Source organism: Rhinoraja longicauda, chromosome 13 (assembly GCF_053455715.1).
Source record: "Rhinoraja longicauda isolate Sanriku21f chromosome 13, sRhiLon1.1, whole genome shotgun sequence".
Taxonomy (NCBI): domain Eukaryota; kingdom Metazoa; phylum Chordata; class Chondrichthyes; order Rajiformes; family Arhynchobatidae; genus Rhinoraja; species Rhinoraja longicauda.
Genome location: NC_135965.1, coordinates 37,571,829 through 37,593,257, shown reverse-complemented (window position 1 = coordinate 37,593,257; position 21,429 = coordinate 37,571,829). Strand labels below are relative to the sequence as shown.

The window sequence follows — 21,429 nt, the reverse complement described above, 5'->3', positions numbered from 1 at the left end:
GAGGGGGAAATTGCTTTGCTAGCCCTAATGAGCTTGAGATGATGGTAAAGTTTACTTTGTCCATGAATGTCTGTGGTTTTATTTGTAAGATGGGCAGAAACTTTCATAAACTATCATTAGCAGCCTGTGCACCCCCTCGTTAAAACTTGCATAAACTTTGTGTTGGTAATATTCAGTGTGAATCAAGTGAAAGGAAGTTTTTCGGCGGTGGGGCAGCATCTGTGCGGGGGGAGGAGAGGAATGGGCAGATGGCATTTCAGGTCGGGAGCCTTCTGCAGTTTGATTCAATCAGCCTGAAGAAGGGTTGCAACCCAAAATGTCATCTGCTCATCCCCTCCACAGATGCTACTTGACCTGTGTTGTTCATCCAGCACTTCTTGTGTTTTGCTCAAGATTCCAAGTTTCTTGTATCCCCAAAATGTTTAATGTTTTTTTCCTTTCAGGCATTTAGAGCTTGGATGATTGTTGATCTTCAAATCAAAAACTAAGGCAATTTTACTTTTTGTTACACAGCTCCAATTCTCAGGGCCACTGCAGCTCAAATGGATTGAGCCTCATCAGTGCTAGCTCAGAACAGGACAACCTTTCATCAAGTGGCTGCAGGTAGGTGTCACGTTCCCCAGTCCCTATCCTCACTAACCGTCCAGTTGTAACATTTCGAGATAATTGTGCTCTTCAAAGTGACAAAACACTTCCCGTTTTTGATTGCAAGGTTTTGGCACCAATTTTTTGTTAGTACGATGCACTAAATTTTCAAAATATAAAGTTCCTTCTAATCCACTCGCCATTTGCTTGAACCACTTTCCTTTCTGCTTCCAACACTTTTCCTGCCAGGTAAGGTCATTCCCACCACTTTTCCCCACCTGTTGCCCTCTTCATCCTGGGGGAATTCCAATCATCAGAGGCTGGACTGATCCTGGAGCCGCAGGAGTTTGTTGGAGGCTGAGGCCCAGCTCTGAGCCTCTTGCCCTCTGACACCCCGGAACTTTGTCATCTATCTGCTCAGCATATCCGGAATGTGAATGGACATTCTCCATTTGCCTAGGTAGGAGCAAATTTCAAGTATAATGAGGAAACCTGGCACCATCCAATAAAAAGCAGCCCATGATGTCTAATTCCGTGGCACTGTGCCTGCAGAGTGTGCCCCTTGGGGAAAATACTCTGAGAAGTGCTTGGGCCACTCCGACAGCAACTCCCATACTCTCAACCTCTACCACTAGAAAGGGTAAGGTGTTGGGATGGGATGCCGTTATCTGCAGAAACCTTAATTCACCTACTATCCTGATTATAAACATGTTTGCTGTTCATACTCATTAACTAGAACTCATTACCAAACAGAGTTGTGCAAGTACCAGATGGACTGCTTCAAGAAAGCAGCCACCACTATCTTCACAACAGTAGTTGAGTATTGACAATAAATGGGAGTCTTTGGCAGTGATACCTGCATTTCTCCCCAAACCCTCTTGCCCTCCCCAAATAAAGTAAACTATAGAAAATTAATGTTCTGCAATGTACTGTTCCTGCGGGCTTTTGGTGACAGAAGAATATCAATTGAATCTAATATGAGTTTAACAAGTTTGTAGACCTGGTTTCTTGTGTATTTATTTCCCTGCTCTGTTCACCATGTTGCCATACTCTGTCCTCACTCATCCATAGATCTGGACAATGGATTAACTTTGAGCAAAAGCTGGTGGTACATTTGTACAGATGCAAAAGTATCTTTTGCGTGCTTTCAGAAATGCATTGAAGTTAGAACTTTATCATCACAAAGAAAGGCACTGCATTGATTTATTACAATTACATTAGATATTTTACAAGGTATTTATTCACAAAATGCTGGAGTAACTCAGCAGGTCAGGCAGCATCTCGGGAGAGAAGGAATGGGTGATGTTTCGGGTCGAGACCCTTCTTCAGACTGACAGAAGTGTTTCGACCCGAAACGTCACCCATTCCTTCTCTCCTGAGATGCTGCCTGACCTGCTGAGTTACTCCAGCATTTTGTGAATAAATACCTTCGATTTGTACCAGCAACTATAGTTATTTTCTTATACTGCTTAGATATTTTACATGCTTTATTCCTCTGTTGGATGCTATTTTTATTTGCTGGCTTGACCCAATCTATTCTACAATTATGATTCATTCTTTTTATTTCAAGCAGATTATATTTTTATTTGTGCTGAATGCCCTAAAGACTACAAATTCCTTTTTTGACATGTGTGCTATTTTGCTTTGCTACAGTAAAATGGGTTAGTTCCTTCTCTAAGCAGTTCATGCAAGTTATTTACCAAGATGATTGAGGCAATTTAATAGCAAGTTACTTTTTTCCCCCCAATTCACCTTCCTTTGAAGATCTTTATGATTTTTACTACCTCCAAATGACCCAGGGATACAGGAGAAGAAAATAGACTATTGCTGATATGCATGCCTTGTTTAATCTAAATAAACATTTAGGGAGCTGTTGTTTTTTCTCTGTGTAATTGAGTGCTGCTGCTCAATAAAAGACAGTTCCATAAACCTTTGCATTTTCTCCTCAAAGTTAAGTTTACTGAACCAAATGTACTGTACAAGATTGTAGCATATGATAACTATGAACATTTGTCTGAAACTATTTTGAAAATGAAATTAAAGCTGTATGTTTTTCTTTTTTTATTGCAGTAGCGACCAATCTGCTAAAGCAAAGACACAGAAAGAGTTGTTAAAAGCATTTACAGGCTTAAAAAGGCACCTGCCTTCTGAAAAGATGGCCAAAGGAAAATCTAGGACACTTTCTACACTGAAATATGCATTGGAGTGCATAAAACAAGTGCAGGGTAGGTTTCTAATACTTCGAAAGAGAATCATATTTGAAGTTGTGGGCATGAGAAAGACATTGTTATGTGTATCCAATCCAGCTAGAATAACACATTCACAAGAATATTTGAAATAAGAAAACCTACTTACCTCTGACAGAAATTAGGTCATTCGGTTAATGGGAGCAGTCAGAGAGAGAGAGGGGGAGAGAGAGACTATAAAATGAGGCTAACCCAACCCTCACTTTAGTCGAGAAAATCCCGTTGTCCTATCCAGCCAACCTTCATCCTTTCTACAACTTAAAACTAACCAGTTTTATCTTTCCCATTTCTGATGAAGGATCTTTAATCCGAAATGTCGATTTCCTTTCTCTTTCCACTGATGCTGCCTGACCTGAGTATTTTCTGGATTTTATTTCTGTTTCCAGTGTTTGCATTTCGTTTGACTTTCAGTAGTCTCCATTCTATCTCTTATTTCAATGGAGGAGAGTATCGAATATTCCAGATTTCACTTAAATACTATAATTTGGCTAGATCCCCTCGATGTCTGATAATGTATTCAGTAAAAGTCTGATAATGGCTAGATCAGAGGATGAGATGGTTCTTGTTTTGTGAACATTTTGAGATTTTAACAAGGTATTAACGGGGCTTTTTCTTTAAAATAATTGCATAATATTGGCCATATTTAAATATTTGGTAGCAATGTCTGTCAATTTATTCTGCAGCTAATGAAGAACACTACAAGTTCCTCATGAATGATGACACTGAATCAAATAGCTTGAGCATGAACTCCTTCACCATTGATGAAGTAGAAAATATTATTTCTGAATACACCTCAAAGAATGCTGTAAGTTGTTTTTAATATATTCAGTACATAATCTGTATTAGCTTTGAGCATGAAGTGTTTCGTATGCACCAAGTCAAATGCAAAACCTGTCAATGGTTCACAATTAAGAAAGCCAAGCGAGTTTGAGGTTGTTCAAAATTATTTGCCTCTTTGAAGGAGAAGAAACAAAGGTAATTGGATAAAGCTACAAGTCAACAAGATTGAAAGAGAAAGATTTGGGATTATATAGCTGCTTTCATATTCCTTTCGTGGTCTGTAACAGTTATTATTCATTTTGAACTGTCACAGTTATTGTTAATTTTGGAAACGCACCAAAGCAAATTTCCATAAGTGGCAGTTATGAGGATATTTTAGAAATAATAACTGAGGGATAAATCCTGATCAGGATACTGAATAACTCCTTGTTCTTCGCCTAAATAATACCTTGTGATCTTTTGTGTTCACCTGAGGGAGCAAACAAGGCCTCGGTTTAATTTCCCATTTCAAAATGATACTTGTTGCTCCGTTGAGGTATATGCTTAGATTTAAGTGTTCATTGTCCTGGAATGGGCAACAAATCTTCTGACTTGAAGAGGGTTCTCTCAAATGAAGGATTACTGAGATTAAAGTTCATAATTTGAATTCTGTGTTGGGAGCAAGCTGAAATGCCCATGAGAGATGCAAGCAGGCATAGTGCTAAAATCCATTTAGTGTTGCAATGCAGATCAGTACAAGTTCTGAGGGAAATTTGTTCCTCTAATTATAAAAGTATATTGGAACTAGACACAATGCTGGAGTAACTCATCAGGTCAGGCAGCATCTCTGGGGAAAAGGAACAGGTGATGTTTCAGGTTGAGACCTTTCATGTGTCTATCTTTGGTGTAAACCAGCATCTGCAGTTCTTTCCAACACAGTATATTAGAACTAACAGCATAGGATGCACACTACTGAGCCAATAACTCGACCTTGATTTCTATATAATCAATACAGAATTCATAAATATGTAATTGTAAAAATAATAATTTCCTGTTTTTCAGGATATCTTTGCTGTTACTGTTTCCTTAATCACGGGCCAGATTGTACACATCTCTGACCAAGCTGCCTATATTCTGAACTGCAATAATGAAGTCTTCAAAAGCAAGAAGTTCACAGAACTCCTTGCTCCACAAGATATTGGAGTTTTCTACAGCTCTATAAAGCCATCTCAACTTCCTTTGTGGAACATGTGCCAAGCTGCTGGTGAGTGTGCATCATGATATTGGCAGATCCTATTAAAGCCTTTGAGGTACCATTATATAATGGTCTCCATTGAAAACCGCTATTCTCCTAGCAGTTGTTTTGCTCATAGATTGGAAAAGTGTAGCTGTCTTTTTACATAATTTTTCCAAATGACCCTAGATGGAAACAGTAAAATATATGTCATTTATTACTTTTTCCATGGATGAATTGTATCATCAAATGTCTTTGTTCGTCATTCTGCCAGGACCATTTGCGTATTAATTTCTCTCTGAGCTGTCTCTAATTCATAAAATGAATTGAGCAAAGCTGTGAGCTAATTATCCATCATTACAATTCTGCCCTAGCTGGCTACTGCCAATTAGAGACAACAAACTTTTTTCTTTCTTTCTTATTCAGTTTCCCTGCTCCCACTGCCCCCCGTAAGCAGATTTTTTATTATTTTTAACTCTGGCCACTATGACCTATTAAGGGAAAGCATTAATACATTTTGTGGTGTGTGTGATCAGTAAATTATTTTCCGCGTATTTAAGTTGTGCATTTTAAGAGGAAAGTTAAATAGGCCATTTCTCATTGAAAAATGCTGAGTTATATAAATTTGGTGGGAGTTCAGATTTGTTATCAATGCTTGGAGACCTAGACATTTTTACATTGAATGATCATTGGTGTGCTCAGCATCTTAAATAACAAGATACTAAGCACACCGTCTTCAGGCAGGGCAAACTAGAAAAGGAAGGCCGTCCTCCTGGGGTGGGTTTCATTGTCGAGAAACCATGCACTAGAAGTAACTAAATTGCAGAACTGACTGTTCCATTGATTCGTTTAAAGAAATGCAAGATTAATATGAGGGAGAAGCACTTTTACTGCTAGGGTTAGATGAAGGGGGAAGAAGATGATTTTGGGGAGCATAGCTTTATTGGGCCAATGCCTGTTTCTCTTGGTGATTCTAAATATTTCTGTTGCTCTTCCAACCTTCAGTGTAACTTCCTAAGTGACTGTTCACTTTGTTGAGGAATGAATTCTGCTTTAACAGCACTGGAGAGCCTGCTCTGTACAGTCACTTGTCAGGGGACTACAAGGTTTCCTCTAATCTCTTGTCTCGCTTTATCATTTTGGGCCCTTGCCTCATAAGTCCTCTGCTGACGCAGGTGTGTAGGCTGCTTTTGTCTACTTTAGCAATGACCATGTCCTAAATTTTCATGGCTTAGATTTCCTAATCCCAGAATAATCCCCAGGGCAGTGCAATGGCATGGCTATTAGAGCTGCTACATCATGCTCCGGCAACCTAGGGTCGATATTGAGCTGTTTGTGTAGCGTTTACACATTAAACCTCTGAGTGTGAGGGTTTCCTCCCACATCTCAAAGATATGCTGATGATAGGTTAATAGCCTGCTGTAGATTGCCCTTAATGGAAAAACCTGGGGGCCAGGGAGTTGATGATAGGATGGAAGGAATAAAATGGGATTAATGTAAATGGGTGTTTAATAGCCAAGGCAGACTCAGTGGGCCGGAGGACCTGTTTCCGTGCTGAATGACTGACATTAATCCAAATCATTCTTTTTTTGAATTTTATCAATTTTGGCATGATGGTTGCTTGCCCAATATTGTGTACTTTTCATATCAAAGCAAATGCCACCATGACCAAACTTCCACCCCTATTGATCGCACATTATGCGATTAAATCATGCCAGCATTATTTGATGATGCCAGTTTAATAATATTCATGCTTATAAGTCGATCTACCTGTTGATTTTGTTGCTCCAGTCTCTCCTTGGGTCTCCAGTCTTCGCTGAATAGCATGAGAGAAAACTAGTAGATTGAGCTTGCTGGCCATTTTATTTAAATGGTCAAGGTTTTCTCAAGATTGCTGCAAACATTCATCTGGATTAGGACACATGCACTGCATTAGAGTGTGTCTGAGGGCTGTGAGCTTTATTTATCCCGCAGGGAGTGCCACGCAGATCCAACCTAGTTCATTCTTGGTGGTGAAACCCACCCCAGCAAGACTGCATTTCCCTTCTTCCTTATCCTCCCAGAAGAAGATATGCATCACACCTTGTTTGAGCTGACCGTCACCTCCCTATTGCGTCTCACTCGGAATGGCGCTGTCAATGTGAGACCGTCAAAGACTCCAGACTCGGTGGCAAACTGAAGATCCTTGGGGCCCAAAGTTCACCTCGAGGAAGAAATGGTCTGAATATGCTTTCTTTCAGCTCCATTTGCAAAGGGAACCACAAAGATGTGGTTTCTCGCTTCCCTCCTTCTGGCTCGCCTCCAATCCTCCTGTTTTCCTTCTCATTTAGAGATTATTAACCATGTGTTACTTGTAAACTTGGCCGAACCTGGTTTAGTCATGCAGAATATACCAGAAAGATTATCACACCATTTGATAAAACTGTTACCAAATATGACAACATCATATTTGATCTTTTTACACACTTTCGTCTTCACAAAAGACTTTGTTAATGAATAAAGTGGTGTTTAACTGTATGAGCAGATACTTAGATTTTTCTATCTCCATTTAGTGCAATTCCTTAACTTGTTACTGTTGCTGTCTTTCAGGTTCATCCCCGTTCGATTGTATGCAGGAGAAGTCGTTCTTCTGTCGGATTAGGTGAGTACTGGAAAGATTAGAGAGGAATGAACCAACGAGTGAAAGGGTTACACGAGGAAAATAGTGGCACTGAGTCCTGTACACAAGAACATTGACCTGATCTGCATGATGATCATCACCCATGTAACCTTGCTCGTACCTGGGATTGGACCAAGAATGACCAAAGAATTATGAAAATGACTGGCTCTGTAGACTTCAGAGAAAATCTCAAACCTCTAAGATGTGCAAAAAAACTGCAGTTTTAAAAAATGGATAGAAATATTGACCCAGAAATTCAAATGCATAGTTCTGTTTTTCCAGCACCATGCAATATGAAATCAATTTGACCTGGAGTGAAATGCACGATTGAGGTTGAGTTTCTCCAAATGTTTGCCCAGGCAACCCTGGAAGTGATTTGCCCGTCACGTCCTTGATGTCATTCCCAATGCACTGATCCTTTGGAATCAATTCAAGTGAATGTGGGCCACATTGTCCTGTGTGTGGCCACTCGTGAGCAGGCCCAGGGCTTCACAGTGCCATGCTGGATTGAGATCCCTGTTGGATCAGTACCTGTCTTTTGTCGTTTAGTTCTGTTTGTGCCCAAACTACACCTTCACCCATCACTACTGCCACCCTAGGCCCAAACCACAACTTTGCAAAGCTCTATTTCCTTCGATTCCTTCTAATCCTTTGGAGCCCACTACTTTCCTCTAAGATCCTTAAGAGCACTTAAGCGCTGAGTTCACATTCCCCACCTGCTATGATCCTTGGACCCGGTCATTCTCCCCTGTCACCGCAGTACCAATCAGGAGCCATCTAACCATCCTATTCTAACACCTTGAAGCCAACTTTCCTCTCTGCTTCCAGGCTGCTTGTCTGTTGCTTTAGACTATGTACCTTTCAGTGTACCTGACCTCACTACACTTGTTCATATGACAATAAAATCTATTCGACTTGACATGAAACGGGTTAATAGCATGCAGAAAGTGTGAGGACACGATTTAATTATATAACAAGCCTGAGGGTAAAGGGTTGGAACTGAATGCTAATTATAGCTGCAATAGTTATATAACAAATGTATGTGGTGTGTGTGAGCATGTGCCTTGTACGTGTATGTACCCAATGTTGTATTGTAACTCTAAAGTTGGTTATATAAAACTTCAATGTGTATTCTGAAAAATTAGCACTTGAAGAAAGATTTGCATTTCTAAGGGGCCTTTCACAAATTCAGGACTGCCCATAGTTCCTCGCCCATGTTTCTGAATTTTAGGTGCACTTCTGATGCAGAAAACATGGTACAAATGTGTTAATTGCCGACTTCTTCAAAAAGCCGACATTTATCAGTACGGAATTTGTACGTTCTCCCCGTGACCTGCGTGGGTTTTCTCCGAGATCTTCGGTTTCCTCCCACACTCCAAAGGCGTACAGGTTTGTAGGTTAATTGGCTGGGCAAATGTAAAAAAAAAAAAATTGTCCCTAGTGGGTGTAGGATAGTGTTAATGTGCGGGGATCACTTGGCAGTGTGGGCCGAAGGGCCTGCTTCTGTGCTGTATCTCTAAATCTAAAATCTAATTTGGATGCTTTGGATTCCTCCCATAGCCCCAAAACATGCGGGTTCATAGGTTAAATGGCCTCTGTAAATTGCCCCTAGTGTGCAGGGAGTGAATGACAAAGTGGGGTAACCTCGAACTAGTGTGAAAGAATGATCAGTGGTCAGTATAAAGAGTCTAAATAGAGAATGAGTATGGAGTAGATTCAGTAGATCCGTCATCATAGGACTAGATTCAAGAAAGGGTGTTGGAAATTAGAGGGTCAGTAGCTGGTAGAGGAGGGAAATCTGGGTGGAGATTTGGAGATCAGACTGCCAAGGGAGCAGAGAGTTGGTGCCTGAGCCAATCTTCAATGTGTGATATTGCTGGGTTAGGCGTGAGAGAGGATTAGATTGTACGGAGAGGTTTGTGGGTCTGATGGCCAATGGTAACATTTGCAATGACCTTAATGGGGTTTCAGTCAGGTAAAAACGTGATGGTCACTGTCAGGACAATGTGGGCTAATTTCCTTCACAATCCCCAAAAAGGAACATTGCATATGAAATGTCACCCCTTGGGTTCATCTGATGCAAAACTCGTAACACACCAGAAAGAACCTGGTGGAGTAACCAGAGTGATGTGAAACTGTTTCTTACCATAATTTCATGCTGTGCAAGTGCCCTTTCAGATGTGCACTGCTGGAGCAAGTCACCTGTTTTCATTATTTTTGGTCTGACTCTGGACTTTACTGTCACCGTCCATTTCACAGTGGAAACCAACAGCGAGATCGGAGCACCCATTATTATCCCTTTCAAATGACGCCTTATCTCACAAAGGTTCGGGCATCTGATGATGACGATGACCAACTATGCTGCCTGATGCTTGCTGAAAGGGTGCATTCGGGATATGAAGGTGAGATTATGATCAACAAAATTTATCTATAGCAAGGAAACACTCATTGGTGTTTTCACCTCACCCCAAATCCGCAATATCATATTTGTTATTAAATGATTCAACCAAATTCAACCAGCTTTTTCTGGCTAGCTGGAAAACTGGAAGAACAAGTCAGATAATGAGTGATTAGAACATTTTTTTAATTTAAAGGCCACATGGTCAGCCACCTAATGGCAGGCTGACTACATGCAACTCTTCAGAGTACAATATTTGCTAGAAGCTAAAGTACACAAAGTGCTGGAGCAACTCGGCAAGTCAGGCAGCATCTCTGGAGAACATGGAAAGGTGACGTCCTGTGTTGAGACCCTTCTTCCCAAAATGTCAACTATCCACGTTCTCCAGAGATGCTGCCTGACCTGCCGAGTTACTCCAGCACTTTGTGTCCTTTTGTGTAATAACCAGTATTTGCAGTTCTTGTGCATTTATTTATATGTAAAACCAAATTGATACTTATTAATAGATTGAAATTCCAAGAAGCTGTATGACCTGGTTCAAAGTATAACACACCGTTTGTAGTTGACTGCATTGAGTGTGAGACTTGGCAGACTGAGCATTATGTTTTGAAGTTTTTTAATTAATATATGCCATTGGAAAGATCCAAGGCTAGTTTAACCAAGTGGGACTAAAAGGGGAAATTTTGTTTGACTTCGTATTTTAAAAGTTGGTTCATTTTGTTTTATCAGCACCAAGGATTCCCCATGATAAGAGGGTTTTCACCACCACTCACTCGCCCAGCTGTGTGTTCCAGCACGTTGAAGAGAGGTATGTAGAGAACTGAGGGTACTCAGCAATGGCGGAAAGAAACTATTTGTTTTTTTAATCTAAATTGTATTAAACCTTTTGCAAAATTAAATTCCAATTAAAATTACCATCTTCGAAACCTGAACAAAATTGTTTTAAAAGCTTGGTTTCGCCCCCTACTGGGCAAATGGTAAAAATACCTAAATTCAATTAAATGCTTCAGTTAATGAGTTTTGGGTAATAGTTCTGCTAGTTTTTTTGTTTAACTTTAGTAAAACAGCCTTGTATTTGACTCAATGCGTTTTTAATATCTTATTGTAAATTGCATTGTGCAGAATATTAAATTATTCAATTTTCTTTCACAGGGCTGTCCCTCTATTAGGTTATTTGCCTCAGGATCTCATAGGAATGCCCGTAATGATGCATCTACACCCTGATGATCAACCTCTCATGCTAAACATTCATAAAAAGAGTAAGTTTGCAGATATAATATTTAATCATCATTATCTGATGTTGGTCATTTTTTCGAGCATAGATAACTTCTAAAGATAGACGCAGAGTGCTGGAGTAACTCAGCGGGTCAGGTAGCATCTCTAGAGAAAAAGGATGGGTGATGTTTCAGATTGGGACCGTTCTTCAGATGTAGATAACAGCTACTTGGTTTATTTCAGTTTTTTGTGAAGTGTTTATTTTTTTATTCTTTCAGTACTGAAAAATGCTGGGCAACCTTTTGAATATGCGCCAGTCCGTTTCTGCACACAAAATGGTGAATACATCATAATTGACACCAGTTGGTCCAGTTTCGTCAATCCCTGGAGCAGAAAAGTATCCTTCATTATCGGAAGACACAAAGTCCGAAGGTGAGTGGTTTGGATTATTATCATGAAGATTGGTCAATTCAAACATTTTGCAACAAATTAGAATTGTATCTAGCAGTTACTGATTTGATGATGTGATATTATTTCAGTGTCTTTTTAATATTTTTAACTGAGATGTGAACAGGGATTGTTTAAAGAAAAGAGATGTGGCAAGGATGTGCAGAACAAGGGGTGTAAATGTAGAAGGAAAAATGTTATCCTAAAGTCATGAATTATTTTAAATACTTTTAATTAATCGGGTGATGGTATGGACTGAAATTATGAAGTAATTATTTTGTGAATCCAGTTGCTCTGACTACAGTTAGCACTGCCCTAGTATTCAAAAAACAAAATTGGAACTATTATTATGAATACTTGCCTAAATAATGGGCCGTAGCAACATAATCTTTGAAATTGTACTTATTCAAAATCATGTAGTAAATGATGACAGATGTAAAATGGGTACTCAAGTCTTGTATCTCACCTTCAACTTCTGATATGTAGAGGTCCTTTGAATGAAGATGTGTTTGCTGCTCCGGGCTGTGGTGAATTGAAGGCATTTCATCCTGAAATACAGACCATCACTGAGCAGATTCAACGGCTCTTGCTGCAGGTAAAACTAATTCACATTGATGAGTGTTCTCAGATTTAAATGCAATTTGTATCTAATTCGGTGCTTTGAATTCTATTACGACAGTTTATGCTTTCTTATTTTAGCCAGTTTACGATAATCGTTCCAGTGGGTACGGAAGTTTGGACAGTAATGGATCCCATGCACAGATCATCAGAATTGCCTCTTCCATTGATACTAATGGCAACATCAATGAAGAGAGCCAATTGGACAAACTGGTAAGTCATCTCTTCCACAAGCTAATTCATGCAAACAGATATGTTGATTATCATGCATAAATCAGGGGTTACGCTCCTAGAAATGTTTGGTATCACAGCTTAATGCAATGCTGCGTCATCTGTGCACACATCAGAAATGCACGTTGAAAAAAATTGTGCGTTTATTTTTATTGCATATAAATTTCATGAGAGTAATTTTTATTCTGTATCCCAGGTTTTTTGGGTCTCTATTTTAGTTTAGTTAGGATATAGAGTCCTTCAAAATTTGTAATTTCAATTCTCCAGTATCATGGGGCTGTGTATTCATTTCATATTTGTTCAGTAGGAATTACATTTATTTATTGATCTTTAATGCTTATCAGACATGTAGGTGATGTTGTCCATCGATAAGCCTGAAATTGTTGCTCTTAAAACAAGTAGACAGCCAATTAAATGAATATAGCTTTGTAGACAAATAAATATTTGCTCTTTGTCAAACTCTTAAGAATTGAAAGGATGTCTAATCGTGAGTCATAGTGACTTTCAAAAGCATTTGTATAGCGCCTTTTGGTGATCTCCAGATATTCCAAATTACTTTGAAATCAATTTAACTATTTTTAACGTGTTGTATTGCAGGAAAAGTGTATTGTAGGAAAAGATAGCAGTTAGCTTTGCACAAAAATGGCAGTGAAATAATCTATTTTAGTGATATTGACTGAGCCAAAAAATGGTTGGGCACCTGTGCCATTTTTTGAAAAATCCAAGGAATCTTTTGCCTTGAGATGGCTCAATTTAAATGCCCAATGGAAAGGTATCTTTTTACTGTTAAGCTCCCCCTTACCAATGTATGGAAATGTTGTTTTAGATTACGTTAAAGGATGGCACTTTGTTTAGCGAACAATTGGCTTTGAGACTCCAATGATACCACTGAAACAAGTTTGTCAACTCCCATATAGAAAATGGTGCACTGGAGTTCATCATATTTTCATCTATCATATCATATATCATATATATATACAGCGCGGAAACAGGCCTTTTCGGCCCACCAAGTCAGCGCCGCCCAGCGATCCCCGCACACTAACACTATTAACACTATCCTACACACTAGGGACAATTTTTACATTTACCCAGCCAATTTACCTACATACCTGTACGTCTTTGGAGTGTGGGAGGAAACCGAAGATCTCGGAGAAAACCCACGCAGGTCACGGGGAGAACGTACAAACTCCTTACAGTACAGCACCCGTAGTCAGGATCGAACCTGAGTCTTCGGCGCTGCATTTGCTGTAAAGCAGCAACTCTACCGCTGCGCTACCGTGCCGCCTACTCTTTGAATTCAGTTGAAAATATTGCTTCAATGATTTTCTGCCATCATTAGTTCATTCAGCAGTTAACCTAGTACTAATCTTGAATTTTAAATGTCCTTTTGTTTTATTCTCTATCTAGTTTTGCTGTGTGTCAAAAGCAGAGTCTGCTCTTGTAATGAGCAGTCAGTAATTTTTGGAGGAAATTATTAACCTTTAGTCCCTTATCTCTTTCTTCCAGATGGTGGTTCAGAAAGCTGGTAAAGATCCCCACACAGGAAGAATTCGAGGACAGACAGAATTCAACAAAATAAAGAGTAGACACAAAACTGGTAATAGACTTAATTATTTTGCAGTCGAGGCATATACGTAAATGGTTTAAACTAATTCTGAGTGTAAAGCACCTCGAGTCCAAGAATGACATTTGCCATTACAGCTGTGCTTGTTTCATTCACTGTAGGCATTATTCTGTCAATGTGGACACGATGTAGTCATTTGGGGTTACATAGAAAACATCAATGAAAGGAACAATGTAAAGATTTGTTGCTATTTGCCTTTAAATACTTTGGGACTACAATTTTACTTGAATATGTATTCTTTTTCAATATTCAGTTCGTACCATTTTTGAGAACCAACATCACACAAAAAAATTAGATGAAGGGAGTCTGGTTATAATACATCTAGCTTCATTTTGACTGATGTATTTGAAGGAACAGCCAATTTAAATAAATATGACCTGATTTTTTTTTTTTAATTCATGGAAAACTAAAAAGACTTGATTTCTCCTCACTTCAGAATTTTATGCTTTGTTTTTGTTTAAATAAAAGCATTGGTAGGCTTTATGGGTTTGTAAACCAATGCATGTCATTCTAAAAGTGGACCTTCTCCCTGAAACCGAGGAGCCATATTTCAGTAAAGTACCTCTGCCCTTGGATTACCTGAAATGTACCGATTATTAGTATTTTGATCCTCAACTCATCATAAATGGTTGAATAATCTTCTGTGAGTCCAGACTCCAATGATAAGAACAAACAGCTCGATTGGATAAGTCTGTCGTCATAACAAGGAGCTGTACCACAATTCACATTTTCATTGAACACCAGTTCCGCTGTAATCTAAAGCATCAGCTTTTAAAACACAAGCTCAGCATCTCTTCCAAGTGTGTGCGCACATCATGAAGCCTAGAACAGAAACTCTAAAAGTATTTCAATATTTTGCTGCATTTGTACTGCCTCTGACAATGGTTAAACACAAAAAAAACTTGTTTGGAAAAGGGTTTTATTTCAAACTGTATACGGTATGTCATTTAGTTTTTAATCTTTTGCGGCTGAAAAACTGCCTACCTTTTTTTGTATTCCATGTGAGGGCATCTTTCTGAAACATTTTTTTTTTAGCTGTAATCCTATTTCAAAACCAATGTGAATGGCGTATATTTTGCAGGAACACAAAAAGAGACAAGCAGCCAGACTAAAGATGTTGAAGCCAGCACATCCAAGGGTACTGGAACAAGTAGTGCTGGAAAGAACATGTTCGTGGATGAACCAAGATGTGAGGAACATTCTGGATGTTGCTATCAGCAAATCAATTGTCTGGACAGTGTAATAAGGTGAGTGGCACTCTGGACCTGAACAAATGTATTTACCAAAACTACAAAGCTTTATTAGTTGACCTGGATTTTATAGTCAGTTGTGAAGTGACAACTCTCATGATTGGCCTTTAAGAAAGCAGCCACAAAGATACTTGGATCTCTGTGAAGTACATTTCATCTTTCCCAACATAGGTTGTTAACAGACACCAGTCAGCCCCAGAGACCTGGATCGATCCTGACCTTGGGTACTGTCTGTATGGAGTTTGTACGTTCTCCCTGTGACCATGTGGATTCTCTCCGGGTGCTCTGGTTTCCTCCCACATTCCAAAGACTCGAGAGTTTGCAGATTAATTAGCTTCTGTAAATTCCCCCCTCGTGTGTCGGATAGAACTTGCGTATGAGTGATCGCTGCTCAGTTTGGACTCGATGGGCTGAAGGGCCTGTTGCCATGCTGCATCTTCTTAAAACGAAAACCAGCTCCAGTAGAAATCTTGGGCTCAGCAATAGTAATGGCAACCAGCAGGCTGCGCACCCAGAGCTCAAACAAGAAAGTTTCAAATAAAACAAGCTTCAATCACCTTAAATATTTTAGCATGTGACAAAGGTTGAAACATATACGTATTGAGCCTCCTTTGAATTATGACAGTTGACTTTTCAGCAAATGTAACAATCCTTTTGCTCACGTGAAGGTGGCAGGTATTTAGATTTGGATATCCTCTGCTATTTAAGTGTAAAAAGTGCACGGCATCTTTTACATCCAAGGTTTATTGTTTTATCTGAAAAAGTCACATTTGACAGTGTGGCACACTTTCAATGCCACACTGAAAGCATCAACTATGTTCAGAAGTCAGCCTGGTGGCCTTCTGAGTTCAGGCAAGAATGCACCTTTGAGCCACATTGACCCTTTTGACTTGTAAGATCAGAAAATATAGTTGCTTTATCACTAATGTTTTAAACGCACATACACACCTTTCGTCTTGTGCCCTTTTTAGATACACCAGAATACTGCTTTAAAGTTGAGAGGGAAGTGATTAAATAATATGCCGAATTAGTCTGTTTCTCTCTTTTCTGTTACCTAATTGATTTGTGTTTCTTTGGTACTTTCGCAGATATCTGGATGGCTACCATCTTCCGTGGACTACAAAAAGGAAGCGTAGATCTTCATCGCCATCGGATGATGACAAACAAAAAGCTAACATTGTGAATGATTCTAAAGGTATTTCATGCTGGCGCTGTATTTACCAAGTCTGAAATTGAGATGTTTAGTGTTGTTAAAAATTTACCCACCAAGCTACAGAATGTACGGAACGTCTGACTTGATTAAAAGCTTTAATCAGTAAGGGTGATGGTCATGAGGTTTCTGAGGCTTATTAGCCTCTCATTCTTGCTTTAAAAACAAACCCAGATGCTGGAAACAAAATGTTGGAGTGCACAGAATGTCACGCAGCATCTCTGAAGAAAGAAACGATTTTTATTCCTTCTATTATTTATCTATATAATATCTATTATTATTTGGTCCCGCCCCCCCCTGACATCAGTCTGAAGAAGGGTTTCAACCCGAAACGTCATCAGAGATTCCTCTCCAGAACTGAAACCTCTCCAGAGATGCTGCCTGACCCACTGAGTTACTCCATCATTTTGTGATACCATTATTATTCCAATTCTGATCAAGATCTGAAAAATTAACTCTGTTTCTATCTCCGAGGATGCTGCCTGATTTGTTAAATATTTCCATTATTTTGTTTTGTATACATTTTTTTTTTTGCCCAACTTTTCTCAGTTATTTAGTAACCACTCAGAGTTTATCGAAAGCAAAATTCAGAATGTTTCACAAAGTCATCCATCTGAGGTAAAGTTTAAATGTGAGTATTTGACCTGCAACATTGCTTTCCTTGTAGCTCCGTTAAAATCTGCAAAGCTGATGCCTTCTGGAGCAGTTGTTGGAACACCTCTGGCACCACTCGCCTTGCGAAGGAAGGCAGCGAGCATCACCAGCCGAGGAAGCTGCAGCAGCACCATTGTTCACGTGGGAGATAAGAAACGGCAGGCAGATGCAGGTACTGCAATTCACGTTCTAAAAGATCTCTCAAGAGGAGGTGCAAGACAATCAGTTGGTTAACACACGCTCTGCAAGCATTTCTGTGAAGCTAGCTAATGTCCTGACCCGAGAATGGAAGGAGAGGAATATTGATTTTTAGTGACCAAAGACACTATTTAATAATTTCCCGGCACCCACAACTTTTTTTTTAGCACACATGACGTAGCAAAATTTTGCAGCATCTCAAATGATTAAAATGTCATTAATGGTGGACTACTTAACGAGATGGTTGGGCCATTGCTCAGAAGCTTGGTCTAAGTCTTAAACTCTAAGAGGTAAGAGTTTGTGAAGGACACAAAGTGCTGGAGTAACTCAGCAGGTCAGGCAGACATGCTGAGTTACTCCAGCACTTTGTGTCCTTTTGTGTATAAACCTGCATTTGCAGCTCCTTGTTTCTAGATGTTGTGAACATGTTAAAGTAGGAAACGAGTGGAGGTAGAGAGTTTTAGTGAGAGATTTCCATGGGTTAGGGCCTTGGCAGCTGAACACATGATCTTCCAACATGGAGCAATGAAGAGACACAGTGAAGCACCAAAATTAGAGGAGCATGGATTACTACAGCAATGATGCCAGAGGAGACTAGAGGTGGAAAATACTGTTTGGAAGAACTAGATTTTTAAATGTAAACTATTAGTGAGCCTGGTTCCAGTATAGTTAGATTATCAGGCACCAAGATGGTGAATGAACAGAACTTACTGTGATTTTAGCCCTTTTAGTGTGATTTATGGTAGAAAAATGTAAGTTCTTGAGACACAAGTAATTTTTATTCCCCAATTGAGGTGCCCTATGGAAGAAACAATATTTCTTCCATAGTATTGTTCCACAGGCTCTGCCACAATGTTTCTGATTGCTACCTATGTGTGTACACACAACACGTGTATCTGTTTCCCCACTACCTATTGCCAGATGTGTGGTTGCTAATTCCAGCAATGCTTCCACGGTCAAAATAATGCTTGACCAACTCATGCACCTTCTCGTTAGGGGAGTTATTATGTCATTATTGTTGATGCACTTGTCTTAATGCAGAAAAAAAACACCCTCTTACACATACAATTTTAAACTTAAAATCTTGACAGAAATCCTAATGGAGGATGGACTTGGCATTACAGATCCAGCAGAGAACATGAGATCTGCTATGCTGGTCACCACAGCATCTTCTGTGAACCCGGAAAAGGAAGCATTAAAAAAACACGGCCTCACCAAAGAACGTCTAGCTGCTCACACACAAAAAGAAGAGCAGATCTTTTTGACCAAGTTCAAGGAGTTGAGTAAACTAAAACCATTTGGAGCAACTTGCAAAACCTCTTTGCAATATCGGCACAAAGGATATTCAAGGGATCGTGGTAAGATTTGTACAAATAAGGTTTTTTACTCATTTTACTTGTAAGAATACAAAATGCGTTGTGGTATATTATCTAATAGAAGAGGCAATTGAGGATCAATGTACCATGTTGCATTTCAGGCTAAATTTAGCATATGATCCTATGAAAAAAAATGTTTTTTAAATTCTCATGGAGCCTTGCCTGTTAACATAGTCATTCCAAAGTTGCCTTAATAGAACTTTTATAAATTGCTTCTTGGATGACCTGCCAATGTCTTGTCTCTGATTGCTAAAATAAGTTTTAATTGTGGAGAATCTTTGTTTGAGCTTCAATTTTAAACAGTCCATTTCAGGAGTTGTGGGACCAGTATCTATGTCAATCCTTTCATCAATCTTCAGTCACTTGCTTTCCAATATAAAAATGTCCAGAATAAGGTTTGAAGGAAATGCTTACAACTGTCCCACTTGTTTCCTTTGTAGGCTCTCGAGGGTTTGAGTGGAACCGTGGGGAGCCTGCGCACAAAAAAAGCGGGAAGAACAGGAAGCCTGAAACGAAGCGAATCAAGCAGCAAGGATGCGAGCGCAACACCAATCATCGACTCCACCCGTGGCCCACACCAATTATTGCAGTCATACCTACCTACCAGTTGCCGGTGTTTCCAACAGCTGGAGGTGTGCCTATTGTAACTGACCCATCTCTGGCCAACTTTGCTGCTCAGGGTCTTCATTACAATCCTCAGACTCCGCCATTTCCCGTGCCCCTCGTATCCCCGCTGGTGGCAGTTGTGTTGCCCAATTTCGTCATGTCTCCGGTGCCCGAGGCGGTGTGCCAGTCAATATTTGCAAATAAGCAGCCATTCCCTTCGCAACCAAACTTTTTGCCTGCATGGAATTCATTCCAGGCACCGCCAGCCTTTGCACTGCACCCTCGTGGCCAGCCAGCGGAAGATGAGAAGCCGCCTGCACCAGGGCTTCAAGGGCAACAAGGCCACACTTCCCCTCTAAATTTCCATCCGAGTTCCAGTTCACCTTTGCAGCTGAACCTGCTGGACGAGGTGCCCGGATCTTCGAAAGCAATTGGACTTGTAGCTGGAGATGAATTAATGGCGATCCAGGGAGCAATGACAAACAACATGAACGGTACAAATGTGGACACCATTGCAATGGACGCAGCAAATCTTGTAAGTGGCTTACAAATTAAAAACAATAATTGGATTAAATTTCTGCGAAAAAATAAATCAAGAATATTGAGGACAGTGTAAATAGCATAAAATCTCTGAGCTTTCCTCCTGGGCCCTCCCTGCATCTGATACACGTGTGCATGAGATGTGCCTGGTTGCCACTTCCACTAGGATTTTGATGTGCGCCTGCTCACCCCCTAGATGTGAGTGCTTGTTTAGAAGAAGATATTCTTCGTACTCCTGAGGCCTTCAGCATTAGCCAAGGGACCACTCTGAGCTGGTTCCACTCCCAACCTGTGAGGTCCTGTTCGGATTTGAACTTGCCTACCAGGTCATTGTAACCCTTCCATTCCCTCCCCTACCTGTTCCCGATCCACTTCACTCCCTCAATTCTAGCATCCATCCCATCCCCCACAGCCATCTTCCAACGACTCTACATTCAACCACTAATCTATAAACCTGACACTTCCATGCCACACACACCTTGACCCTAGCAACTGATCCCTTGACTGTTGGCCATCGACTGCAATGGCAGATGATGCCAATTGCCCAGTCTCTAAAGCTCTGTCCCAGAATAAGGTGGGGAGAAGACATTGTGTCTGGAAAATCTGTTAAATATGATTTAAAATTGACCCATTTTTTAAATTTCACCCATACATCTCCTTTATAATTTCCTGCGTTATTTTTAAATTGCATATATGTTGCATCCTCTTTCATTCTCTTCCTTTCCCCCCCCCCCCCCCCCTCCCCGTACTTTGTATTTTCACTGTAAGAAGGTGAATAAGCAACAATTTTAAGACGTTTGCCATTAACTTGTGGTCCATCGTATTGTCTCCTCGACAGTATTATGAGCCTACATTCTCCTGACGATACCCAAGACTGGTACCCCATTACTCAGTAACACCATGTGCTCTATACCATGTTTGCTACAATTTTTTTAATTCACTATGCAGTAGTTTGACATTTTAATTAATAATATATTACCCGTCTGGTCTGAACATTTTGTGTGGGTTTTTTTTTTGCTCTCGAAAGAATGAATCCCATGCTGAAGCCCAGAACAATGACTCTCGCTCCACTTCTACTGACATGCTGAAGCTGTTATTGCAGTCTGACATCGGCTCTGTCGGCTCGGGGAGTATGGAATCGACAAGGTCTGGCTCTCCGTCCAATGGTTGTGGAATGTCCGGAACTGACACAGGTAACCTTGTCCTTTTGTCTTGACCTAACCCATGATGTAACACGAATTACTGTCCCCGAATTATCAGTGGATCGATTCCTTTTTAAAAAAACGAAAGATCAATATTGACCTTGGTTTTCTTTGCTTAAGAGCTTGTGTAAGCTAACTGATGGGTTGCTTTTTCTTGGGATTGGGTGACAAAAAAGAATAAACTGCACATTAGATCAGACCATCAATTGCTCTGGAGCGAGTGAACCTGTTTAATAGAATCCATCTCCCACCATGGCTACACTCTAAAAGCATTTTCACCAAATATATGCGGGCTTGTAGGTTAACTGGCCTTTGAAAAATTGCACCTAATATGTCGGGAGTGGATGGGGAAGTGGATCGACATGCAACAAGTGGTT

General features: G+C 40.0%; 1 protein-coding gene across 2 annotated transcripts in view; it reads left to right on the top strand.

The window, feature by feature from the left end:
• per2 (period circadian clock 2) overlaps nt 1-21,429 on the top strand; it is a 33,003-nt gene that overhangs the window by 4,776 nt on the left and 6,798 nt on the right. For both annotated transcript variants that reach the window (XM_078410023.1, XM_078410025.1), the window contains exons 3-20: nt 514-603; nt 2,656-2,810; nt 3,515-3,636; nt 4,653-4,854; nt 7,414-7,465; nt 9,743-9,885; nt 10,611-10,689; nt 11,034-11,140; nt 11,375-11,528; nt 12,030-12,138; nt 12,243-12,374; nt 13,899-13,989; nt 15,098-15,263; nt 16,355-16,461; nt 17,144-17,302; nt 18,420-18,686; nt 19,145-19,845; nt 20,878-21,043. In XM_078410023.1, the coding sequence (XP_078266149.1) occupies nt 514-603; nt 2,656-2,810; nt 3,515-3,636; nt 4,653-4,854; nt 7,414-7,465; nt 9,743-9,885; nt 10,611-10,689; nt 11,034-11,140; nt 11,375-11,528; nt 12,030-12,138; nt 12,243-12,374; nt 13,899-13,989; nt 15,098-15,263; nt 16,355-16,461; nt 17,144-17,302; nt 18,420-18,686; nt 19,145-19,845; nt 20,878-21,043 (3,002 nt within the window). The remainder of the gene's footprint in view (nt 1-513; nt 604-2,655; nt 2,811-3,514; nt 3,637-4,652; nt 4,855-7,413; nt 7,466-9,742; nt 9,886-10,610; nt 10,690-11,033; nt 11,141-11,374; nt 11,529-12,029; nt 12,139-12,242; nt 12,375-13,898; nt 13,990-15,097; nt 15,264-16,354; nt 16,462-17,143; nt 17,303-18,419; nt 18,687-19,144; nt 19,846-20,877; nt 21,044-21,429) is intronic.